Genomic DNA, 21,184 nt, shown 5'->3' on the forward strand with positions numbered 1-21,184 from the left:
GACACTCTTTTCTTCCCCAGTAATTATACACACATACTCTGTATTTGGTGATGAATACATGTGTCAAATAAAATGAACTTCCAACTTCGTCAAGTATGATTTTTGCTTTTTTTGTGATGCATAAAGTAGCTTACACCGGATAGTTTGACTATTAACATCCTTGTAGCTCCTCTATGTTGTGTAATTTACCATTCTCATATATTACTTCACCACCAAATAATTGTGTATGTTTTCCATCTCCCCCATCCCCAAAATTAAGACGGAATCCATCAGTTGATTAAACGTTATAATCACCAAGTGATCTTTAAATAGATAAATAAACTTCCAGATCTCATGCTAAAATAAATCAATGCTATCCTCTACGAGAATATATATAAAAGTCTAGTCTTCTGCTTCAGCCATATGCATGATGTAATAATAGATTGATGTATGTGTCGCTGGCATGTTAATGGGATTATGTCAAGGATAGAGATGGAACTTTGACAAGGTCGGCTTCTTAAAAGAGTAAGTATCACAATCACATTTAACACAAAAACTAACTCACCTCAAATAATTTATATCTTGGCAACCTGCTAGTGTGTATATGCCTGTTGATCACACATAATTCAAGTACAAATATGTTATATAGGTGCTATGACCAAAGTTTTGCAGGAACTTCATCTGGATTTAATTTGAACTCCTTCAAATCCTTCTTTGCTTTGCTTCGCTTATGTTATTATTCTGTGGCTGTTCATCCATTGTTGATATTTGCTGTTCCTGTCTTTTAAGCACTGATTATCATACGTAGTGGCGTGGTTCAATACAAAAGAGAGGGAAAAATTGTGTCAATTTAATACATAATGGTGAAAGTCGTTATCTATGGAAACGGAAAAAGTATATTGGAGCGTTTTATTTCCCCTGCTAGTCTTGCCTATTCTTAGATTTACGCTTGTTGAATGTCTGCTTGGTGAAAGAATAAAAATTAGCACCTAGAAATTTCTTGAAATACTGAAAAGATGGAATGTACGACTTGAGGTGTAGCTGGAGCCATTTCACGTCATCAAGTTGTACAGGCGTATTTACCGGCCACAGCATATAAGGCTAAAAATTGAACGTTGCGTTTCCTTCTATTTTTGTACACCGCGCAAAAAACGGCTAAGGAATGACCATCAGCCCAAGAGAGCGTACCAGATCTTTTTACGCACAGCATTAGTGTAAGTTCGCAGTTTTTTTTTGATAGACAGCCAAGTGTCTTGACGCGACAAAGTCCTTCTGCTTTAGACATTTCTGTGTATAACATAGGTTTTTTAACAGCTGAAAAAAAAAAAGACCGCACCTCTTTTTTTTTTTCTTTCCCCACCATCTCGCAAGAAAAAGTGTAGGAAGCTTTCCATTTTTATGCCACCTTTAAAACCAGGTCAAACAGGTAATTGTACAGCCATGGGGGCTCGCTTTTATTTTTGTTCTAATTTCGTTTCTGGCTTTCCAGTTTAAAACATCTAATACCGTTTATCAGGTATTTGACCTTCTTTTTGATAAATGTTTGGCCTGCTGATTTTAGTGGATTAGCAGCGTGATAATAGAACCAGCAACTGGAAATCGAGATCAGGAAACTTATAACTGAAACAGATGGCCAATAAATTCTCATAATAGATACCATCATCTTTGGGAAAGGATCGCCAAACGATAGTTTGGAATTATAGGCAATTGCTATATGCTGTCTGTAGACAATGAAGATAATGACGAAATTTCATTGAGGATTATGAAAGAATCGAAGGCCGGTCTTCCTTTTACGAAGTATTTATTTACAACAACAGTAGACGTAATCGGACAAAGGAGAGCAAGAGAGACAAGGTCAGAAAGTATTAGCAAGATCAAAAATACATCAATTTCAAGAAAAGAAAAGCAGAAGGTGGATACGAGATCAAGTATAACATGCATGAGAAGCATAACACGAGAGGGCAAATGAATACGATGCATTAAAAATACTTCGTGGATAAGGGTGTAATATACAAGGAAATAGAGGTATGTTTTGGCTTGATGATATGAGGATGACAAGAAATAAGAAAAGAATGTTCTGAACAAGTAATATGGAGGTACCAATAAAAGTTAAGATATATAACTACTGTAAACAGTTTGAGGGATTGATGCGGGAGAATATAAAAGGGAAGTGGGCCAAAATGGTGTAATCTCGAGAGTGTGAATCACGTTGAAAGTTTCCTCACAGGGTTTACTGTAAAAAAAATGACAACAGATGTATATCGGTATATAAAGAACGAAGAATTCTTTTTTTTTCTCTGTTTGCTTAACGTAAACTGTGCCTGAGGAGAAAGGGGGATCTTTCAATTGAAAGCACAAAAGCTCTAATAACTTGACGTTATGACAGCTGCTGTTCTTAATACAAGCAATTTTGACAGGCGGTAAGCAAGCCTAATGTAAAAAAAGTTACGGCAATTAATAGCACATACATAAGGCTTTACGATACGGTGTTTTCGTATTCTGTACGTTTGTTTTCTTTTTATAGAATTCTCTTTCGCCAATGACAAACCAATGTTAAGGTCAAAGTTTTGGAGCTTTCTGTAAACTTTTTATGTTGATCACACTGAGTCTTTTCAGAAACGGCTGGTAAAAAAGCGCTTTGAACTTCATCTTAACTGATGTTGTTATCCTTATTCTAGTAAGAGTAAAAAAAAAAAAAAAAAAAAAAAAAAAAAAAAAAAAAAAAAAGGTATTTCGCAAAGTAAACAGTGGGCTTTCCCTCCGGAGAGATGTTGTGCCAAAAATTACAATTTAGATACAGCCAAAGTGAACGTAGTCACAGCGTAGGATTGGAAACCTTTTGGCTGCTCCTAAGAGATCACATGCTGTAGTGGCTGTCCCTTAGGCGCCTTACACTGTAAAAATAAATATTGACTTGAAGCATTTAGAAGTGTCTGCTCCTTTGCCAACTTTACCACCCAACGCCACCAAAAAAATCAATAGCAATTTTATTATAAACTTTGCCCTCAAAAACAACTTTGAGACACTAATTGTCAACATCAAAAGGACAATTGCAAATATAATTGTCCTTATTATATTAAAGTAAGAACCACCAAAAATGGAGGGGGGTTTCTCATGCTCAACCTATCGAGAATGAACGTTTACGAGCTCAGTACAGAAAATATTTTTTTGAGGAGTAATGGAAACTGTGGTATTTGACAAAATATTACATAGAAAAGTAATGAGATAAAAGTATATTTTTATTAGGGGTAAAAATAGACTAAAAGAACTCTGCTGCTATGAAATAATTGATCCTTTTTATATTGCACAACTCTCCTGAGTTTTAATGATGAGTCAACCTTTCTGGTTTTGGAATAGATCTATACTTTGTTTCCCGCCTTGGGTTAAATGGATACTACTCGTTAGAATTGTTTCCAGATAACGTTGTCCCATATCAGTGGATCGGGAGCATGAGTATGCTAATAAATCTTTAGTATTACGAGACACTTATTTATCAGATCATGCAACGGTTACTGTAAAAGATGCATACTTGTTTGTCAAGTGTAATTGGCAATAGAACATAATAGTTGATCATTTATTCATTATCTTTGTAATGAATAAATTACGATCACAAATATAAAATGTCTTATCGATATTTGTATATTTGGTTGTAGAAGCTAGGTATCCATTAATTCATACACTATTTCTTTATACTCTTTATCAGCAGTATAATTATATCAATATATAAGTAAATGAACCATTTATATTAATAGCTGTTCTATTCTCTCTCTGGGTAGCTAATCCATTGAGAGAACTATTAATATTAAGTTTCTCTTTCTTATAATTCTTGATTGATCTGAGAAGTTTCTCTTCTCGATCGGTGATATCGTAACTCAGTGGTATAGCATTCTGTATCCAACTGTCATTCGTATATCGTATTTAGGCCAATCATGCAATCTTTTATATAGAAGTATGTACTCGAAGTAGGAGAAGTTGTATAGCAGTATACAAGCGTATGCTGATATGCAACATCAGAGGTTGTTTTAATTTCATAGTTTATTTATTTAAACGATTTGCTTAATTATTCTTTAAGTGAATCGTACCCAAATACGACAGAAACAAAAAAAAAGCACGCGTCTGACTATGTTACAGGGCATTGAGCAGGAAATTAAAAGTATCGCAAAACCCAAAAGAACAAAACTTTGGGGTAGGGGTTTCATGAGCCTGATAAAATAGATTTAAATAACTCAGCTCAGCTATGCATGGCTGACACAATCCGACAGGTAGCATATAAGAAATTTATATTTGGTATATTTCCAGTGCGTGTAACAGGGCCTCTTGAAAAAATCCAACTCTTTGGGATAGCCAAAAGGTACCCGATCCTAAATGACCCAGAAATTTAAAAGTGGCTGTATGTGGAAATCGATAAAATAAAAGGGGGTCTTTAGATGCACATAATTTCAGACATTAATAACAGACAGGCTGATGACGATTGTGGGTAGATTTATCCAAATAATACTCGGATGTAATGATCCCGTATAGAAAGGCCATAATGAGATGTCAATAACAATAACAATAACATTCATTCTTAAACTGTGTATGTCTTGTAGCACAACATTCAGGGGAAATTGTAGTTCTTATTTAAGATAGCTGTGGCACCTCATTGTGGCTAATGTAACCTTCACATGTTTTCATATTAATGTTATTTTTTAAATGAGTATGCCTTATACTTGTATGAAGGATGATATGAGATCAAGCCTGTACATAAAGTAAATGTTCAGTATTTAATATAAAGTATCGATAAGAGTTTTATTTAGGGTTATCAAATGGAAGTTTAGGAAGTGTAGATAGAGCCATATATTAAGTACATAGCCTCAATCACGACATGTACCTGCATCTCTCATTGTGCTTTTTTTTCTTTTTTAGTATTTTGGGTCTGTGATGAACGGTCTGATGTAAATGATGAACTTATTTTAAAGGGTGAAATAGTCACTTTACCTTCATACAGCTAGTCATGAAAAGAGTGTCTGAGTACTCATGTTAAAAAAGCTATTGGTGGTCTAATAGAAAACATTATTTACTAATAACGCATTTGTATACGCGCATAAAAAAAAAGTAAGTGCTTATAAAATTGGTAACAAGCTCAAGAGATTTGTTCAACGAGTAAAGTCTTGCTTATTTAGGAGATATTAGTTACGCAACCCAGCCTTTTCATGCTTGAAAATTGTACTCAGATCTTTTACTCTTTACTGCCCTTCTTGTAGTTGTAACCCAGCCTTTTTCTGCCCCCCCCCACTCCCTTCAGATTTTTTTTTATTCCTTACTGCCCTTCTTTTCATTGCAATCCAGCCTTTTCCCGGTCCCCAGATTTTTTTACTCTTTTGAGAGTCGCGTATTGAGCGAGGGAATGCAGTTTCCCAGTCGGGTGGCTTGACATGACTTTTAAAATTTGAATAGCCTCAGGCAGACAAAATTTATTTTGTCTACTACTTACTTCCCTGCGTGTTTGTTATTTCCCTAATTTTCTGCACAGTGTAGCTTTTTTTTATGAGAGCATATCCAATACATATAGCCTATTGCTGTATGAGGTTTGCTATTATATATGGCTTTTTTATAGACATATACGTCTCTTTTCATGACTAGTGATTATGAAGGTAAAGTCACCTAAAGATAAACCCAGTACAATCCACATTACCAGCATTTTTACACTTTGTCAAAAGATAACCTGCCATGTATACAGTGAAAAAGGGGGGGGGGGCGAAATTATCAATATAAATGAATTATTCAATCTGCTTTGTTTTTAAATTTTTCACTTCAAATATTGAACCACCGTGCGTATGTTTATAAAATAAGTGCGAAGTAAAAGGATCAAAAAAATAAAAGGCCGACAAGTACATTTGAAGTGATGGAAATGGTCTGGTGCTATGCTACATCATCCATGTATCAAAATGATACTGTATCTATGTATACGAAATCAACAAGTATACTATTTAATAACTTTTGCTTATTTAATACACATGTAAGAAGGACAGTAAGAAATAAAAAATCTAAGTACACTCTTTGGGGGAGAGCCATTTTACTCTTTTTAAAAAAGTGCGAGTAAATTATTTTTATATGAACAGGCATTAATTATTCTCTATAAGAGAAAAACGATCAAATAAAAAGCACTGCTTTGTATGAATTATCTAGCATTTATAGCATGGTAAAAGGTAAGGAGAAAGAACAAAGGAAGGCTATCATGCTGGGAGAATAGAGATTATATTATACTCAAAGATACATCTGACATTAGGGTCCCCGAGGATTTTTGTATGGGGAGCTTTGATTGTGCTCACTTCATATAGTATGCAGTATATTTTTACTGTTATGAATTAAATAACAACCTATAGAAAGAGCATCTCCATCATCATCATGGGTGCTCCTTTATTTATCTTGCCCCAATTCAACAGCAAACTATCGTACTTGTATCGAGTTCCAAAAATAACCTTTTTTTTTTTTAACCCCCAAGAGAAAAAGAATCGTTTCGTTAATGACAGATGTTTTTTGTTGATGAGACAACTATTCATTTTCGTCTCTTTTTTTTTTCATTGTCACGTCGCTTCCATCCATGAACACAATTGTCCTCGAATGATGGAGGTATTTTTCTTTTATAACGTTTGTTCCGAATTATCGCACACACAAAAACAGTTATTTCAGTACAAACTCTACTGAAAATAGAAAACGATGAGAGCTTTGATTTTGGTGCCTACCCATCAAGGCTTTTTTTTTTTTTTTTTTTCTGAATGAACAACAGTAGAGACGCTGGTGCTGTAAGTCTTGTTTTTTTTTTTTCGCTTATACCTTACTTTGAGGTGGTTTAAATTGTATGTTGATGAGTTATTTTTCATTGATTTAAGAAAAAAGAAAAAGGATTTATGACAAACTTATTCTTTTGGAATATCTAGTGACTATGAGTGTTATGATATTATGTACCCGTCGATCAAGAATTGTTGTATACACAAATATCCCGAAGTGTATACAAGCACTATTCTGTGAGTTACATACTTTAGCGAAGAATCTCGAAATAGTTATTTTGTGTCACCTCACGTACACGCAACATCTGCATTAACAAATGATAAAAACAACTTATAAATAATACCACAGCTTACAATGCACGCATGGTCCACACATGCTTACTGCAATATGTTTACATTAAATCATTCTCTCAGCCTGCTCTATTAATTGACAAGTACCGAAAGGACTTTGTAAATTCCTATATAAACCATCCTCTAATTCAATAATAAAACGATATTCAATTTATCCAGTCTCACAATTACCTTTCTCTTTATTTTATAAACTGTCTATCTTGTTTGATAGAACAAGGATCGATGGAATGATTTTATATGCGATTTTAGTACACAAAGTATATATCTGTTCAAAAAACCAAAAAGGTTGACTCATCATTAAAACCCAGTAGAGTTGTGCAATATAAAAAGGATCAATTATCTCATAGCAGCAAAGTTCTTTTATTCTATTTTTAAAGATAGACTTTTATCTCATTGTTTCTCAAGTGTATTATTTTTGTCAAATACCACAATAATAATATAAAGCAATCAAGTTGTCAAATTTCTGAATTAGTGTTGTGATATTTAAAATTAAGGGGTGTTACTTCTTTGATGGTTTACTAGTGGCCGGATCGACATTGGGTACAAATCTTCTCTTTTTAGCTTTTGATTTCTTAAGCCGTAACTCGATCTCACGCGGCATATCTATGCCCAGGTCACTGTTCGGATCTGGTATAATAACCGCATTAACAGGAGGCTTGTTATATGTTATACGTTTAACGAAAACTGTCAGAACCAATCTATCCAATAAAATAGTTCCGGTACAAGAGCCCGGTACCGAGATCTATTATGATGCAATGGACCTCACAAGACCCAAACGAAGGTTTAAGCCAAAGGTCACGAAGACAAGACTAAAATAAAAAAACAAAACTGTATGTCATAAGAACTAATAAGCAAAGCCATAAACTATTTTAGCATGAAAACAATTGCGTACATATGAAACATCAGTCAAATTAGATAGTATAAGTAACCCCATATTACAATTATCTTTTACCACATACTTTATTTTGTACTTTACTTCGAAAGTACTCTTCTGGCCAATAGGAATAGGTTCACGTGATTGTCACGTGATTTGATAAAATTTATTTAATAAGGCTTAAGTAAACAAATAATAATATCATAACATGTCAAGGTTTCATAGTGTAATGGTTATCATATCGGTCTTTGAATCCGGTGATCCGAGTTCGATTCTCGGTGAGACCTCTTTTTGTTTTAACTGATCGATGTGGTGTATGTAGATCATTATGGTGGATATGATTTGACTTGAAAAAGTTTGCACTGCAAGAAATGATTATTTTTTTTAAAATAGAATCAATAGAGTTTCAAGATAGCATACAAAGCTTGCAGGTATTTATACGATCGCCTGAACCGATTCATAATTCACCACAAAAAACTATAATACTTCTAAAAAATTGCTTTATGGAATTTTCAATCACGCAGGAACATCATTTGGATTAGCGTTTTATTGGTTGACAAGTAAGGTAAAAAAAGTAAGAGCGTGAGTATACAACTCTAGAGTTAGCGCTACGTTGTTTTATATAATTGATTGAACGAATAATCAGTACGGCACCCTTATATATAAGGATATTATTCGAAGGAGTACACCTAAATACTAAATAGAGTAGCCAACACTGCTGATTTTCCAAAAAAAAAAAAAAAAAAAAAAAAAAAAAGAGACCATTGTTCTGTCAAGAAGGATAAACATTTTAGAATACCAAGGAAGGTAACTGTGAGTAACTGGGTAAATCAAATATTTTTTCATTATAGAATTAATGGATATTTTATATAAGAAACGACAAAGTCTTTTTAGAAGTTGTCAATTATTTGAGTAGGCTACGAGATTGTTTTAAAATGTGTATGTATTGCGGTATACAAGTGTAGACTATGCGGGAAGTTTGAATGGCTGTATAATATTTAAGTTGTTTTTATTTAATTTTAATGCAAATGTTGTATGTAAATCACATTTTGCGTGAACTGACACAAAATATCCTTTTTGAGTGACTTTTTTTAAATTTACTCACTTACTAAGGATTATTTGTGTATACAAAATTACAAAGACTTAAATGAACTATTAAGATTTCTACAGGTTAAGGTAGGAAATAAGCTAATACGAACTAAATTATTTCTATGGTTCATTTTATGATAAAAGAACCAAAAAGAGGTTAAAAGAATGTCTTAAAAAACTGGGTTACAACAACTAAAGAAAGGCATTATAACAATGACTAATGATGTACTTCTAAGGAATAGTTTAAATGCTTGCGACATGATCATTCTATTCAGCCAAAAATTAGTCTCTTAGCTAGAATAGATAATAAATAGTAGTTTATACATATTTATTATCAACGTGTTAGTAACGTGCCAGATGCGTACGTTTAGAATTAAGGAAGATAGACTTGCGTTTTAAATGAAGACCGAAAGCGTTGAGCGAGTTTTCACTGAGCGTTATTTGAAGCTCACACAAGTATAAGCTTTGGGGATTGGTGGTATTGGTTGCTTTTTGGTCCTTTCTTAATATAAGAACCCTAAAAAATATCTTTAGTTTCTTTTTATCATAATTCAATCAAGTGTCACACTATCTATTTCTCTTTTTCCCAAACTCAATTGATTACTTTAACTGTTTTTTGGTCATTCTTTATTTTACTTTTTATAGTCTTTGAGTTTCATCTTAATTTATAATCCTAGTTACTGAACATGTAATACGATAATAAAATAGTCATAAAGTGATTGCTCAAAATATGATGACACTTATAGGAAGGAAATATGCTAGTTCTTAAGCCCTGGGTAACATTGCTTTAAAAACTTTCGAAAAATGGACCTCCTATAGTTTAATGACCGAAAACATTGTTTTTGGATACATCAATGAGCATGTATGTTCTTAATGATAAAAAAATTGCGGCATAGTTTTAACACTTTTTTTTTTTACTAACACAAAAGCTCTATTTTCTCCATTTCTCGAAAAAATAAAAAAGATTTTGTGAAATTTGAACAAAGAACGACAGAAAGGGAGAATTTTTAAAGCGGTATTTTTCACTTAACTAATCATATGTTAGCCAATAATATGTTAAGTATACTTGATAATATAACTCCCAACATAAACCATCAAATCAAAGATACATCTTTATACTCATAATTTATGAAACTTTGCATTGAACTGATTTTATCGCTAAAGTTATTCAAAGCTACAACCTTTTATTAATTTTACATAATATGACTACTTCCACAGTCTGTTTCCCGTTATAAAGTCATCTGTTATTCTTCATTTTACCCCTTATTTTAAATTTCAAACCAAATACCATATAACACTAGTCTTATTCATAATTACAAGTTAGGCTTAATTATATCTGTTTTAGCCATTTTTAACTGTACAAAATTTCTTCCTAAAAATAAAGCCCTGAATGGTCTTTTCCAGTCATATTTTACCAGAATTTTCTGAAGACATTTATATCGGACTGGCCGAACATGTTTTATGTTTTTTTTACACTTTATATTTATTGAATAAATGCTTGTAGTCTGTTGGCCACTTAATAATATCTTTAATTTTCATTTATATTTTCACATTGCTACTTTCTATATAAACTTGACAGTAACAATGGTCGAGTCAGCTGTAAGAAATTGAGCTTCAGAACCATTGAATTTTTGGAACACAAATTATCCCCAAATAGATTGAACAGGTATAAGTGAAAGGGAAGGATTTGTTTAATTAGTTATTCAAATAATTCGATCCTTCATTTCCTCAATGATACATCACCTGTAATACATATTCGTAAGACTGGCATCTTAACTTGTTTAAAAACCCATCCTTCTTTACCATTGTATGGAATATGCTCTGTAAATTTGCTATCAACAACAATTATTTTATTTTTATTGTTATAAAAGTAACTGACACGAAAAGATTCTCCAATTAAGAGGATAGACTTTCCCACAGATAAGCAGGTTACATAATAATCTTTTAAAGGACTTTTATTTTTATCATGACAAACTCTCCAACTTATAATTTAAAGTATTATAGAGTCTCATTTCTTTACTTGCTTTATTTTCCAATTTACATTTCCCCTCAATTATCACAATATGTTTAGAAACTATTGGGTATTAATATTCCATCCCGGAGCTGCTATAAATGCAGCCCTTATGATTTGTACCCAGATGATTTAGGGTTTTCTTTACAAGAGAGTTAGGTGAATGTGTGAAATTAAATTTAATTCTGTCCTGATTGAGAAAGAAGGCAAGACATGGTTTAAGGTTTAATTCACTCGAATTTTTTGCTAAATAAGTACCAGTCAATGACATGCAACTCTATTATATCATTACTCGAAAGAAGACATATGGTGCATCTTTTGATAGCTTTTTTTTTTTTTTTTTTTACAAATACCGAGCATGACAGAAAGTTTTTATTTTATCAACTGAGTCCTCTTCTCTTTTGAAAACATAACATGTCATGACCAACTAATAGCGGTAATAAAACCATTGTATAATCAATATACTGAAAGCTTCTTCGATACTATTTGCAAAGATATTGACAAGTTATAAAAGAATAAGACGTTATTATACGTCATTGGTGGTGGAAGTTGTGCACTAATATAGCAAACAATGTATAAATTAATTATAAACTAGGATAAGTGGTGTACTGCAAAAAAATATCGCCGCCGGGCTATCCATTGTTCTTTTTCGTCGATGCTCTAGTCTCTGAGTGTGATTAAAAAGCAAAGTAAGTACTAACGTGAGATGACTTGTTTGACAATGCAATATGTTCATTTTCTTTTGTAAGGATTTTAACTTTAAATGTTAGTTAGTCGTCTGGTTCTACGATTAGGTGGTGCCTATACTTCATATTGTGTAAATCGCACTTGGTGATGCTATTGAATACCTGAAGTAATTTATCAAACGGAGAACTCTCAGGTCAATATAATACTACGTGATGCTTCGTGGTGGACAATGTAGTAGTATTTTAATCAAAAAAACAGCTTCACGGATATGTAGTTTGGAAGGTATATTTTATTTTTACAAGATATTGAAGGTGTTGAAACGAAAGACACAGAAACTAATTCAACCACCTGGTATTTTGTTTAAAGCTAATACGTTTGTTTAGTTTTATCTGATTTTTTTTTTTTTTAAAAAAAAAAAACAGGAAGACCAACCCCTTTCAATGAGGGGTTAAAATAACAACGCTGCAAGATATGACCAAGTCTCACGCACAAAATAGTCAGACAAGTGGAGAAAGTAACAGATCGATATAGGACCTTTTTTTTTTTTGATGGAATCTTTGAGATGTTGGGCTATTTAGAAAATAGCATGATTCACTGTGACTGGTCAAGCATTTTTTTCTTTTTAAAATAAGAAAATGGGATGACAGGACGTTTTTTTTAAGGATTTGTTTTCATGCAGTGCACATTGGAACGTGTAACAACAGCAACATTCTCTCTCCTTTTTTCCTCCTTTTATCTTCCCCCCCCCCCTTTTTAACAGAAAATTTTTTTTTCTTCTTCTTGTTCTTCTTGCTCTTCTTTTTTATTTTTATACTTTCTTGTTTATAAAAAAAAAATGTCATCGTCGTCTTTAGCTGTTGAACCTGTAGCGGTAAAAAAAAAAAAAAAAGGAAGAAAGCAGACTTGGAAAAAGAAACTAACTATCTACATTTTTTTTTGTAGTCTTCACTTCAAACTTCATTGGAAGGATATGTAGGTTTTGATACAATTACACAACAAATCGAGAAAAAGTTATTGAAGCGGGGATTTCACTTTAATGTGATGGTTGTTGGTAAGATTTTATTAAACTTCTTTTGTTATCACGGATATCTCATTGACATCGCCTCCCAAAAAAAAAAAAAAAAAATAGGTCAATCAGGGTTGGGTAAATCCACTTTGGTCAATACCATTTTTGCTTCTCATTTGATTGAAAGTAAAGCTCGTCTCTCTGCTGATGAACCACCTAGACAAACCACCGAAATCCAAACTGTATCTCACTGTAATGTATAAACATTTTTTTTTATATTCTTATCTCCCTATTTTCTAATTACAACTGCAGTGATTGAGGAGAACGGAGTACGTCTTAGACTGAATATTGTTGATACCCCTGGATACGGAGATCAAGTCAATAACGAAAACTGGTGCGTATTCATTTAACACTTTGTACCAAAAAAAAAACATTGCCAATATATATACTAAATTACAATTTTTGCTCTGTTTTAGTTGGGAACCCATTATCAAATACATTAAAGATCAGCATTCTGCTTATTTGCGTAAGGAATTAACTGCTACCCGTGACCGTTATATTCAAGATACAAGAGTCCATTGTTGTTTGTTCTTTATCGGCCCCACTGGCCATGCGTAAGTATTCTTTTTTTTTTTTTGGTCCTGCGGATGTACTTGTTTGTTTACCCTAAAAGAAATTTAGATTGAAGCCTATTGATATTGTTGTTCTTAAGAAGCTTTCAGAGGTAGTCAATGTTGTACCTGTGATTGCCAAGTCTGATTCCTTGACCATTGATGAGAGACAAGCTTTTAAACAAAGAGTAAGTAGATGAGCCTAAAAAAGCACGGAGAGAGAAAAAAAAAAAAAAAAAAAAGAGACTGACAAAAGCTTAAATTATTAGATCAAGGCAGAATTAGTTTTCCATAATATTAAATTATATCCTTATGAAAGTGATGAGGATGATGAACAAGAACAAGCTTTAAATGAGAGTATTCGAGAATTACTCCCTTTTGCTATTGTTGGTTCTGAGCGCAACGTTGTGATTGATGGTAGACCCGTGCGAGGTCGAAAGAACCGATATGGTGTGATTAATGTTGAGAACGAAGAGCATTGTGAGTTTATTTATTTACGCAATTTCTTGACTCGTACCCATCTTCAAGATTTGATTGAAACGACGGCACAAATTCACTATGAGGCCTTCCGTGCTAAACAACTTTTGGCTATCAAGGAGTCTACCCAACCTGCTAGCAGTCAGGCTTCCATGCATCCTGCCATGTCCAATAGTCCTAATAGTATGGCAAGTAACGCACTTAGTCCTGGTGGCGTTAGCTCTACCATGGGAAGTCCTGCTCAATCTGCAAAGTCTGTACCTGCTTTTGGGTAAACTGCACAAATCCACCAAATCTCTCTTTTCTATCACAAATAAAAAAAAAAAAAAAAACCTTTTTTGGGCTTTCCTTTTCTCTCTTTTTTTTTTCTTGTTAAAAATGTCAGACATGCGTAATGTCAATAATTGGTAAAGTAAACTGTTTGTAAAGATATAGTTCATATTAACAAGAAGCCTCCCACCCCCTCCACGTTTTTTTTCTTTTCAGGCATTGGTAATGATAAAAGAAGCAAACACACATCGTCATCATGCATACACACTTTTTTTTTTTTAATACCGTGTTCATGTCTAGGGTTAACAAAGATTGTCGAAGTTGGGCAAAGACGTATCTTACACAACAACTCGTAGGCCTGGGAACAGAAAGCGATAAAACCAAGATACGCATCACAAGTCTTGATGAATGTACTGGTGATGTCGACTTGAACCAACGTAAAGGAAAGTTATTGGCTATTTACGATGTTGCCTTAAAGCTGAGTTGGGAAGCTCAGTTACGTGACGGATCAAAAACCTATGGCACCATCAGTGTTCCTGAGGTAGCCTATGATACCGATATAGACGATTATGTAGTAAGTCCCCCCCCCCAGGAAAAAAACCACCTTCAAAATGCAAAAAGAATCAATTGCTGTTACTCACATTTTTTTTTTTTGGTAGTTTATGATTGAATGTAACGATGGAGACCTTAAATCATGGATCCGTCACCAATTGACACCTTTATTACGAACCAAATTTTCAAAATTTACAAATGATTTGATTCAAAGTAAGGAGTTTTTTTGGAACAGTAGAAAAAGAGGGGAATACACACGTCTAAAAAAAAAAAAAAAAATTCCCACCCGAAAAAAAAAAAAAAGATTATAGCGCAGATTTATATGCAGATGCATCTACACCACCCGATTTAGTTCAGCGACGAAAGAACCCAGTTTCTTTACCACCACCTTTTGTTTCGACGACAAAAAAAGAGGATGAGGTATTACGAACGACTGTAGTGAAGCACTCATTTGATTTCAATGGTGCTTCTGCTCGGGATATTTATGAAGCCTTGTTGGATCCAACACGTGCAGCCATCTGGACACATGGGAAACCCAAAGTGTCCAAAAAAATCGGTAGTCGTTTTGAATTTTTTGATGGTAATGTCCATGGTATTTTATTACAGACGGTAAGTCCCCAATGGAAAAAAAAAAAGCGTCACTTCTTTTTTTTATGATAATGATCTCATGCGTGTGAGTTAGACACCTGGGAAAAGTATTATACAATCATGGAGACTTAAAAACTGGCCCAAAGGTAAAAAAGAAGACAAATCTTTTTAATTTTCACACACAGATTTTTTCTAAAATTCTAGTTTTTACATATATAAAGATCATTATTCGAAGGTAACACTTTCATTTGAAAACAAGATGGATGGATCTAGTAGTGTCAATGTAGTTCAAGAAGGTGTACCCCTTGGTCAAGAAGAGATTATCAAAAAGAACTGGACTGGTTATTATTGGACTGCCATCAAGGACAACTATCATCAGTTTCAACATTTGCCTATACAGAGTGATCCTTACAATTACTCCACAATAAGTCTCGTAGGCTTTCTTCTTTTTGTTATTTTACTGATGGCATTTACTGCTTACCAGGTGTCCCCACTTTTGAGATTTTAGTAGTAAAAGCTTTTTTTTTTTTTTTCATGTTGTGTTACTATCTATCTCATGACTGTTTGAAAGGAAAAAAAAAAATAAGGCCTATTCCCCCGTATCTATTTAATATGTTTTCTGCAAAGGTTTTTTTTTTTTAGGAAGCACATTGTTCTGCAATTTAATGATATTTATATATATATATTTATAATGAAGAATCACGATTGAAATATGACCAAACTGAATTGAATTTTCATAAAATGAAAGAGGGGAGGGGGGGAAAACTATATGCGCTAAGAAGGTGTAACCCAATGAAGGCACATGTCCAACGTTACACTGAAAAGCTAGATGTCCATGGCAAAAGAATATTTTGTTGTTCTATAAAGAGGATGAGGGTCATAGTCATGTGAACTATTTAATCCAGGCATTAAAAAAAAAAAAAACTTTTTTTTCCCATTTTATCTCTTTTTCTTTTTTTTTTTACCATAATAACTTTTTTTAAAATGAGACATAGCCTTTTGAGTGATGAATTGGATGATATCACGCATGCTTATGATTATGGCATTGTACCTGGTTCAGCTACAGTATTTGTACGCGATGAGATTAATAATATTGGAAGATTGGATTTGACGTTATTAGAGGGAGTGATGATTGTAGTGGAAGTATCGATAGAAGGGTACAAGGTAAAGTGTGTGTGTTTTTTTATTAAAATGAGAGTGGGGACGGAGTTTATAATAAATAATAAATAATAAATAATAAAAAAATAATAGGTTGCATCATGTTCACCACTTTCTAATACAAAAGACGCCATGTTGGCAGCACAGGTAGTACAAAGGAATTTGGAATTGCTTTTTGAAACAATGGATAATTTACTGATGGCGGTATCCCCCTTGTTTCGTGAACGATTTCAACAAGCCTTATATGAAAAGTTAGAAAGTGTTCATCATATACAACAAGACCCATCATCACAATCAGATCTAAGTCATGCGTTATCACAAGAAGCACTGGATGATCTTCACAATTGGATACATTAAAGTCTCTCTTTTTTTATATATATATGTAATTGTAATATATTTTCTTTTCTTTGTTTTTTTTTTTTTTTTTTCAAATCTATATATATATACAATTTTCCAAAAAAAAGAATTGGGGATGGGGGGGGGGAATGCTTTTTTTTTTAAAGGAAACTCCACAAGGTACCAGTCAAAGCCATACAGGAAGCCACAATAAACAAAGTGAAATCCAACATTTTACGCTTGATGGACATGGAATCACTAAAGAGGTAATAATGACAAACAAGGGGAAAGATACCCGAGATCATAAAGGAAAAGAACGCACCCAATAATGACATGATTTTATCAAATCCGGGAATAATGTAAGCAAGTACAACAATAAATGCACTGATGCAGATTTTTCCAATCGCTGTCAAAATGGGTTCACGCCAGCTATTCTTGTAACACCAGTCCTCCAAAGGCGGGCTACGGAATAACCAAATTTGCCAACTCAAATTCACTGGGTTCACCGTCAAACCATATTTCGCAATGGGATTCATCGCAATTAACCAAACAGCAAGGCGATTTAAGGTTTGGTTGTATTCGGGGATTGAAACAATGTTTTGCGTAATCTACGTAATGTTACTCCACTGTGTAATGCTTACACCAAAAAAAGTTTTCTTTTTCTTACCTCTTGCATTGTGTCAGAACCAAACATTAAATAACCACATGCAGCCACGAGGAAATAAACAATAGTGGTGGCGACATAAGTCCAATTCACCATACGAACATATAATTTCGGGTTGTCCATATCACGATAGACGGTTGGGAAGACAGCATGTCCAGCAAAACCAGCCATGATCAATCCGAAACTAAGGGGTACAGTAGACCAATTTGAAGGCCAGATTTCGGTATCCTAAACAATAAGGGGGAGAGAAATAAAGAGTTAAGAAAAAAGACAATAGTAGTTTTATCCTTCCAAATGAGAAATACTTTACAGCGGGTTGGATTAGACTGCCAGGAGCATCCTTTTTATTGACACCGTCTACAATGATGACCACAATAATACTGAAGGCACTAATAATGCCCAATAAACTTGTATAAGATAAATGTCGTACAGGCAAGAAAAGCATGGGCGTCAAGATAAAGAATGATAAGATACGGATTTCTACCACGGTAGATCCGGGGAACAGAGAATCAATACCATCCCCTAATAAAACTACCAGCGCCACACTATGAATAAGTGTTGGTCAGTTCCCATGTTACAATGCCTATTTTTTTTTTTTAGTTTCTATTTACCTGCTGGTGATCAACTCTGTAATAAATAATGCTGTGACCCAAATGCGACCCTTTAATCCAAAGGCTAAGGCACCCATATCACCATATGTTCTAGATTCGGGATCAAGGTCTAAACATTTCTGTAGGTATTTGGCAGTGTAATTTGTTAAACCACAGCAAAAGATAAAGACAGACATACCGATAGCCCAACCCGCACACTGTGAAATGTTAGTTAAAAAAAGATAAGATGAGAGGGGGAGTTTTAGATATATTTTACCTTGAAACCAAGAGGCAATGCCAAAATACCAATACCAATCAAGATATTGATAGAATTAAAGATGGATTGTGTAAAAGAAGATTTTTCAGCAGCCATTGGATGCGGTTCATAGCGATACTCATCGGCGACGGTACAGATACTTCTGACAGATAGCACTTTATCCAGATGAGAGAATAAGAGAGCGGTGTTTTCATTGCTAGGACCTGATTCAATACGACTGAGACGTGACACAGAGTTTTTTGATGGAATCCTGGAAACATAACCCGACGAAATTGCAGAATATTTATCGTCTTCCTCATCCAACTTTGTTAAAAGAGAGAGAGAGTTAGTTTACCCTACATATTTCTCCTGTAGATTTGGAAAACTCACAAAAGGGGCATTGGGTACAGCCAAGTTTTCTGCCATAAACATCATGCTTGTGCGAGAATAAGAACCCACAAAGGAACCGAGTCTTTCAGAGAAGGAGCTCATGGTGCGTTCAATAGGTATATGCTCATCGCCTACATGGTCCGGTGAAAGTTGCGAAGGATGGAGATTGCGAATACGAGGAACACTCGAGTCACTCCCTTTAGGTATATTTATATTTGGAATATCCATAACAACAATAAAAGTATAAAAGAAAACCTAAAGAAAGTTTGGAGTAACTAAGTCAAGTTTTATAGTTTTTTTTTTTTTTTTTTTTAAAAAAAACGGTCCCTGATTTGGAACTAGACCATCTGAGATTGGGCGTTCTTGCACAATAAAAAAAAAAAAAAAAAAAGGTAAATGGATTGTTATTTAATATACGTTTATAAAAGAATCCTCCCTGCCGATTTGTTATTTGGAAGCATTTTAAATTGTTGGCGTTTCATCCTTTGAGACAAAAATCAGTTGTCTGCAAATAGCAATTTTAATTACAAGGCATGATGCAATGTAATCCAACGTTTTTGTTATCATCTCAAAATGGTAAAAGTGTTCGTTGATCACAACAAGCATAATTCAGCCACTGAATATCATGATCTATATAAACTTGCGTCATACCCAACGCACATTTTTTTTTTTTCTATTGTTATGAAGAATTTTTTTTTTGTGTTTTTGTTTGCAACAATTATGCTTGTGTAAGATTCGAAACTGAAATTCAAAGGCTGTTACATGTGCTACACACAAAAAGGTTTTTCAAACATCACCGCTTTCAAAACCCCCCTCCATCGTCTTATTAAATTGTCTGACATATATCTACTGTTTATTCTATATTAAACATCAGTTTTTTTTTTCATTCTCAAAACTAAAAAAAAAAATTACAGTTCACGTAGAAAAGTCTTTGACAAAAAAGGGGTATACCAGCATCTTGGGATTTTTGTGTGTGTGTGTTGGGTTTAAACTGCATTTGTCTGATACTGAAAAAATCATCCTATATTTTGTCATCTTCTCTCTTTCCCAGTCGTCGTATCACTGTGATATCTCTATCCTAGGATAGATTGAACCCTTTTAAACGCATTATGCTGAAAAAAAAAAGGGTCTCTTTTTTAACTGTGATTCTTTTATGAGGGTGCGGATACAAAACATCTCTCCCCCGTTTAGATTTCTCTAATTTAGCACACAATGGAAGTAAAATTTGATATTTGTCTTGTAAAAAAAAGAGATCAAAGGTCAGGCCACAGTCAATCTTTAATGTGCGTTCATTGTGCATCAATATGTCTTTTTCATCTCCCTGTTGTCATGCAACCTTGTTTTCTTTAAATGATCTTGTTTAAAACGGTCTATTTATCCCAGATGACAAGTAAGGCTCTCTATATCATTCATAGCTTATCCACGACTTTATTATTATTATTTTTTTTTTTTTTTTTTTTTTTTTGGCTTGGTATAATCTGATGTTTCCTAGTATAAAACACTATCCAAGGGAAGGGGTTTCTTTTATTAAATAAAGTGAGAGATGAAGGAAAAAAAAAAATATGACTTTTTTTTTTTGTTATTAAATCTAATGGCGAGCAGCAACCTTGATGTTGTCGAAAGCATCACGTTCAGCAGTCTCAGAAGCGACTGCATCAATGTAAGGTTGAAGATATCTGATATCCTAGATAATAGAAATAAAGTCTTAGTACACAATCAATCTTTCATCCCACTTCTTTTCTCTCTCTCCTTGTCTATATGCTTTTTCTTTACCTCGCTAGCAGTAACCCACTTATCCTTGGGTAAAAGTTGATGACTCAAAGAACATTGTTGAGCAACACGGATACGGTAAGCACGATCATAAGCAGCACGAGGTTCGGCAATCTCAAGACGACGAAGGGCTTCTTGAACTAATTCGCTCTCTTCAGCAATTAAATCATCATAACGAAGACCTGTTGAAATGAAGTTAGTCATTTTGAACTTTTTTAAAAATCTTTTTTTTTGTAATGTTTACCAATTTGTCTATAACCAGCAGCGCCGGCATATGCCTTGGCAACAGGCTTCAAGAAGCTTGAAAGAAGCTTAGAGTTTTGAACAAGAGACTTGAGAGACAAAGACATATTTTTTTTTATTTTATTTTATTTTTTCAAAAAAGTTGGAGAGTTCTTTTTGAAAAAAACTTAAAGAGTGGGGAGAAAAATATATAAAGGGTCAAAAAAAAAAAGAAAGGACCCCCCGATACTATTTGTCCTATTTTGCTCTACCAGCCCATCCGGGGATTTTTTTTTTTTTTTTATTTTTTTTTTCATTTTTACACACATTAAAAATTAGTGACATCATCAATTTTTTTTTTCAGTGTTGTTCATTGCTGGTTTTATTTGTTTTTTTTGGAGTTATTTAATACCTTTTATACACACATTGCAATGAATGTTGAATGTTTGAGCATGTCGCTCCGTATCACCTACAAAAAAACATGACGTGTCCAGACCATATGAGTGATTCACATTCTACTCGAAAATCAGCAC

The 21,184-nt window shown here is 33.8% G+C and overlaps 7 protein-coding genes and 1 non-coding gene across 8 annotated transcripts; 5 read left to right on the plus strand and 3 right to left on the minus strand.

Moving 5' to 3' along the window:
- Positions 1 to 1,444: 1,444 nt before the first annotated feature.
- EV154DRAFT_554396 (uncharacterized protein) lies at positions 1,445 to 2,124 on the minus strand (the record flags this gene model as incomplete). The annotated part of the gene is made up of 2 exons (XM_051605189.1): positions 1,789 to 2,124; positions 1,445 to 1,696 (listed from the first exon to the last, which is right to left on the minus strand). Exons 1-2 carry the CDS (start codon positions 1,957 to 1,959, stop codon positions 1,445 to 1,447), a joined length of 423 nt encoding a protein of 140 aa, XP_051454103.1. The 5' UTR covers positions 1,960 to 2,124.
- A 3,739-nt stretch (positions 2,125 to 5,863) lies between these two features.
- EV154DRAFT_484775 (uncharacterized protein) lies at positions 5,864 to 7,918 on the plus strand (the record flags this gene model as incomplete). Its single annotated transcript, XM_051598688.1, has 6 exons — positions 5,864 to 5,977; positions 6,104 to 6,167; positions 6,900 to 6,986; positions 7,099 to 7,199; positions 7,312 to 7,348; positions 7,815 to 7,918. The coding sequence occupies 6 exons, from the start codon at positions 5,864 to 5,866 to the stop codon at positions 7,916 to 7,918; spliced, it is 507 nt and encodes a 168-aa protein (XP_051454104.1).
- A 271-nt stretch (positions 7,919 to 8,189) lies between these two features.
- Positions 8,190 to 8,261, plus strand: EV154DRAFT_t98. The gene has a single exon. It is a non-coding gene; the product is annotated as a tRNA-Gln (tRNA).
- A 4,229-nt stretch (positions 8,262 to 12,490) lies between these two features.
- EV154DRAFT_605374 (Septin-domain-containing protein) lies at positions 12,491 to 14,126 on the plus strand (the record flags this gene model as incomplete). Its single annotated transcript, XM_051607468.1, has 7 exons — positions 12,491 to 12,632; positions 12,704 to 12,812; positions 12,891 to 13,019; positions 13,080 to 13,161; positions 13,244 to 13,381; positions 13,449 to 13,566; positions 13,648 to 14,126. Coding segments are annotated over exons 1-7 (1,089 nt in total), but the record flags the coding sequence as incomplete, so codon positions are not given.
- A 291-nt stretch (positions 14,127 to 14,417) lies between these two features.
- Positions 14,418 to 15,773, plus strand: EV154DRAFT_426925 (activator of Hsp90 ATPase; the record flags this gene model as incomplete). The annotated part of the gene is made up of 5 exons (XM_051596330.1): positions 14,418 to 14,696; positions 14,785 to 14,890; positions 14,982 to 15,286; positions 15,360 to 15,411; positions 15,487 to 15,773. 5 exons carry the CDS (start codon positions 14,418 to 14,420, stop codon positions 15,771 to 15,773), a joined length of 1,029 nt encoding a protein of 342 aa, XP_051454106.1.
- Positions 15,774 to 16,174: 401 nt separating this feature from the next.
- Positions 16,175 to 16,951, plus strand: EV154DRAFT_520062 (uncharacterized protein). The gene is made up of 2 exons (XM_051602784.1): positions 16,175 to 16,429; positions 16,517 to 16,951. The coding sequence occupies exons 1-2, from the start codon at positions 16,250 to 16,252 to the stop codon at positions 16,778 to 16,780; spliced, it is 444 nt and encodes a 147-aa protein (XP_051454107.1). The 5' UTR covers positions 16,175 to 16,249; the 3' UTR covers positions 16,781 to 16,951.
- On the minus strand, positions 16,784 to 18,988 carry EV154DRAFT_520063 (transmembrane amino acid transporter protein-domain-containing protein). Its single transcript, XM_051602785.1, has 6 exons — positions 18,660 to 18,988; positions 18,291 to 18,593; positions 18,035 to 18,231; positions 17,734 to 17,968; positions 17,427 to 17,651; positions 16,784 to 17,367 (listed from the first exon to the last, which is right to left on the minus strand). The coding sequence occupies exons 1-6, from the start codon at positions 18,885 to 18,887 to the stop codon at positions 16,921 to 16,923; spliced, it is 1,635 nt and encodes a 544-aa protein (XP_051454108.1). The 5' UTR covers positions 18,888 to 18,988; the 3' UTR covers positions 16,784 to 16,920.
- A 1,039-nt stretch (positions 18,989 to 20,027) lies between these two features.
- Positions 20,028 to 20,869, minus strand: EV154DRAFT_520074 (cytochrome b-c1 complex subunit 7). Its single transcript, XM_051602786.1, has 3 exons — positions 20,674 to 20,869; positions 20,433 to 20,611; positions 20,028 to 20,343 (listed from the first exon to the last, which is right to left on the minus strand). Exons 1-3 carry the CDS (start codon positions 20,777 to 20,779, stop codon positions 20,248 to 20,250), a joined length of 381 nt encoding a protein of 126 aa, XP_051454109.1. The 5' UTR covers positions 20,780 to 20,869; the 3' UTR covers positions 20,028 to 20,247.
- Between the last annotated feature and the right edge of the window lie 315 nt (positions 20,870 to 21,184).

This window comes from Mucor mucedo (assembly GCF_025094135.1).
Source record: "Mucor mucedo strain NRRL 3635 chromosome Unknown EV154scaffold_100, whole genome shotgun sequence".
Lineage (NCBI taxonomy): Eukaryota > Fungi > Mucoromycota > Mucoromycetes > Mucorales > Mucoraceae > Mucor > Mucor mucedo.

Bases quoted from the DNA above. Each gene is read 5' to 3' on its own strand.
- EV154DRAFT_520062 (XM_051602784.1), top strand. From the start codon at position 16,250: ATGAGACATAGCCTTTTGAGTGATGAATTGGATGATATCACGCATGCT. The intron at 16,430-16,516 runs GTAAAGTGTGTG...AAAAAATAATAG, and splicing joins TATCGATAGAAGGGTACAAG to GTTGCATCATGTTCACCACT.
- EV154DRAFT_520063 (XM_051602785.1), bottom strand. From the start codon at position 18,887: ATGGATATTCCAAATATAAATATACCTAAAGGGAGTGACTCGAGTGTT. The intron at 18,594-18,659 runs GTGAGTTTTCCA...CTTTTAACAAAG, and splicing joins CTGTACCCAATGCCCCTTTT to TTGGATGAGGAAGACGATAA. The intron at 17,652-17,733 runs GTAAAGTATTTC...CTTATTGTTTAG, and splicing joins GCAGTCTAATCCAACCCGCT to GATACCGAAATCTGGCCTTC.
- EV154DRAFT_520074 (XM_051602786.1), bottom strand. From the start codon at position 20,779: ATGTCTTTGTCTCTCAAGTCTCTTGTTCAAAACTCTAAGCTTCTTTCA. The intron at 20,612-20,673 runs GTAAACATTACA...TCATTTCAACAG, and splicing joins TGCTGGTTATAGACAAATTG to GTCTTCGTTATGATGATTTA. The intron at 20,344-20,432 runs GTAAAGAAAAAG...TCTATTATCTAG, and splicing joins AGTGGGTTACTGCTAGCGAG to GATATCAGATATCTTCAACC.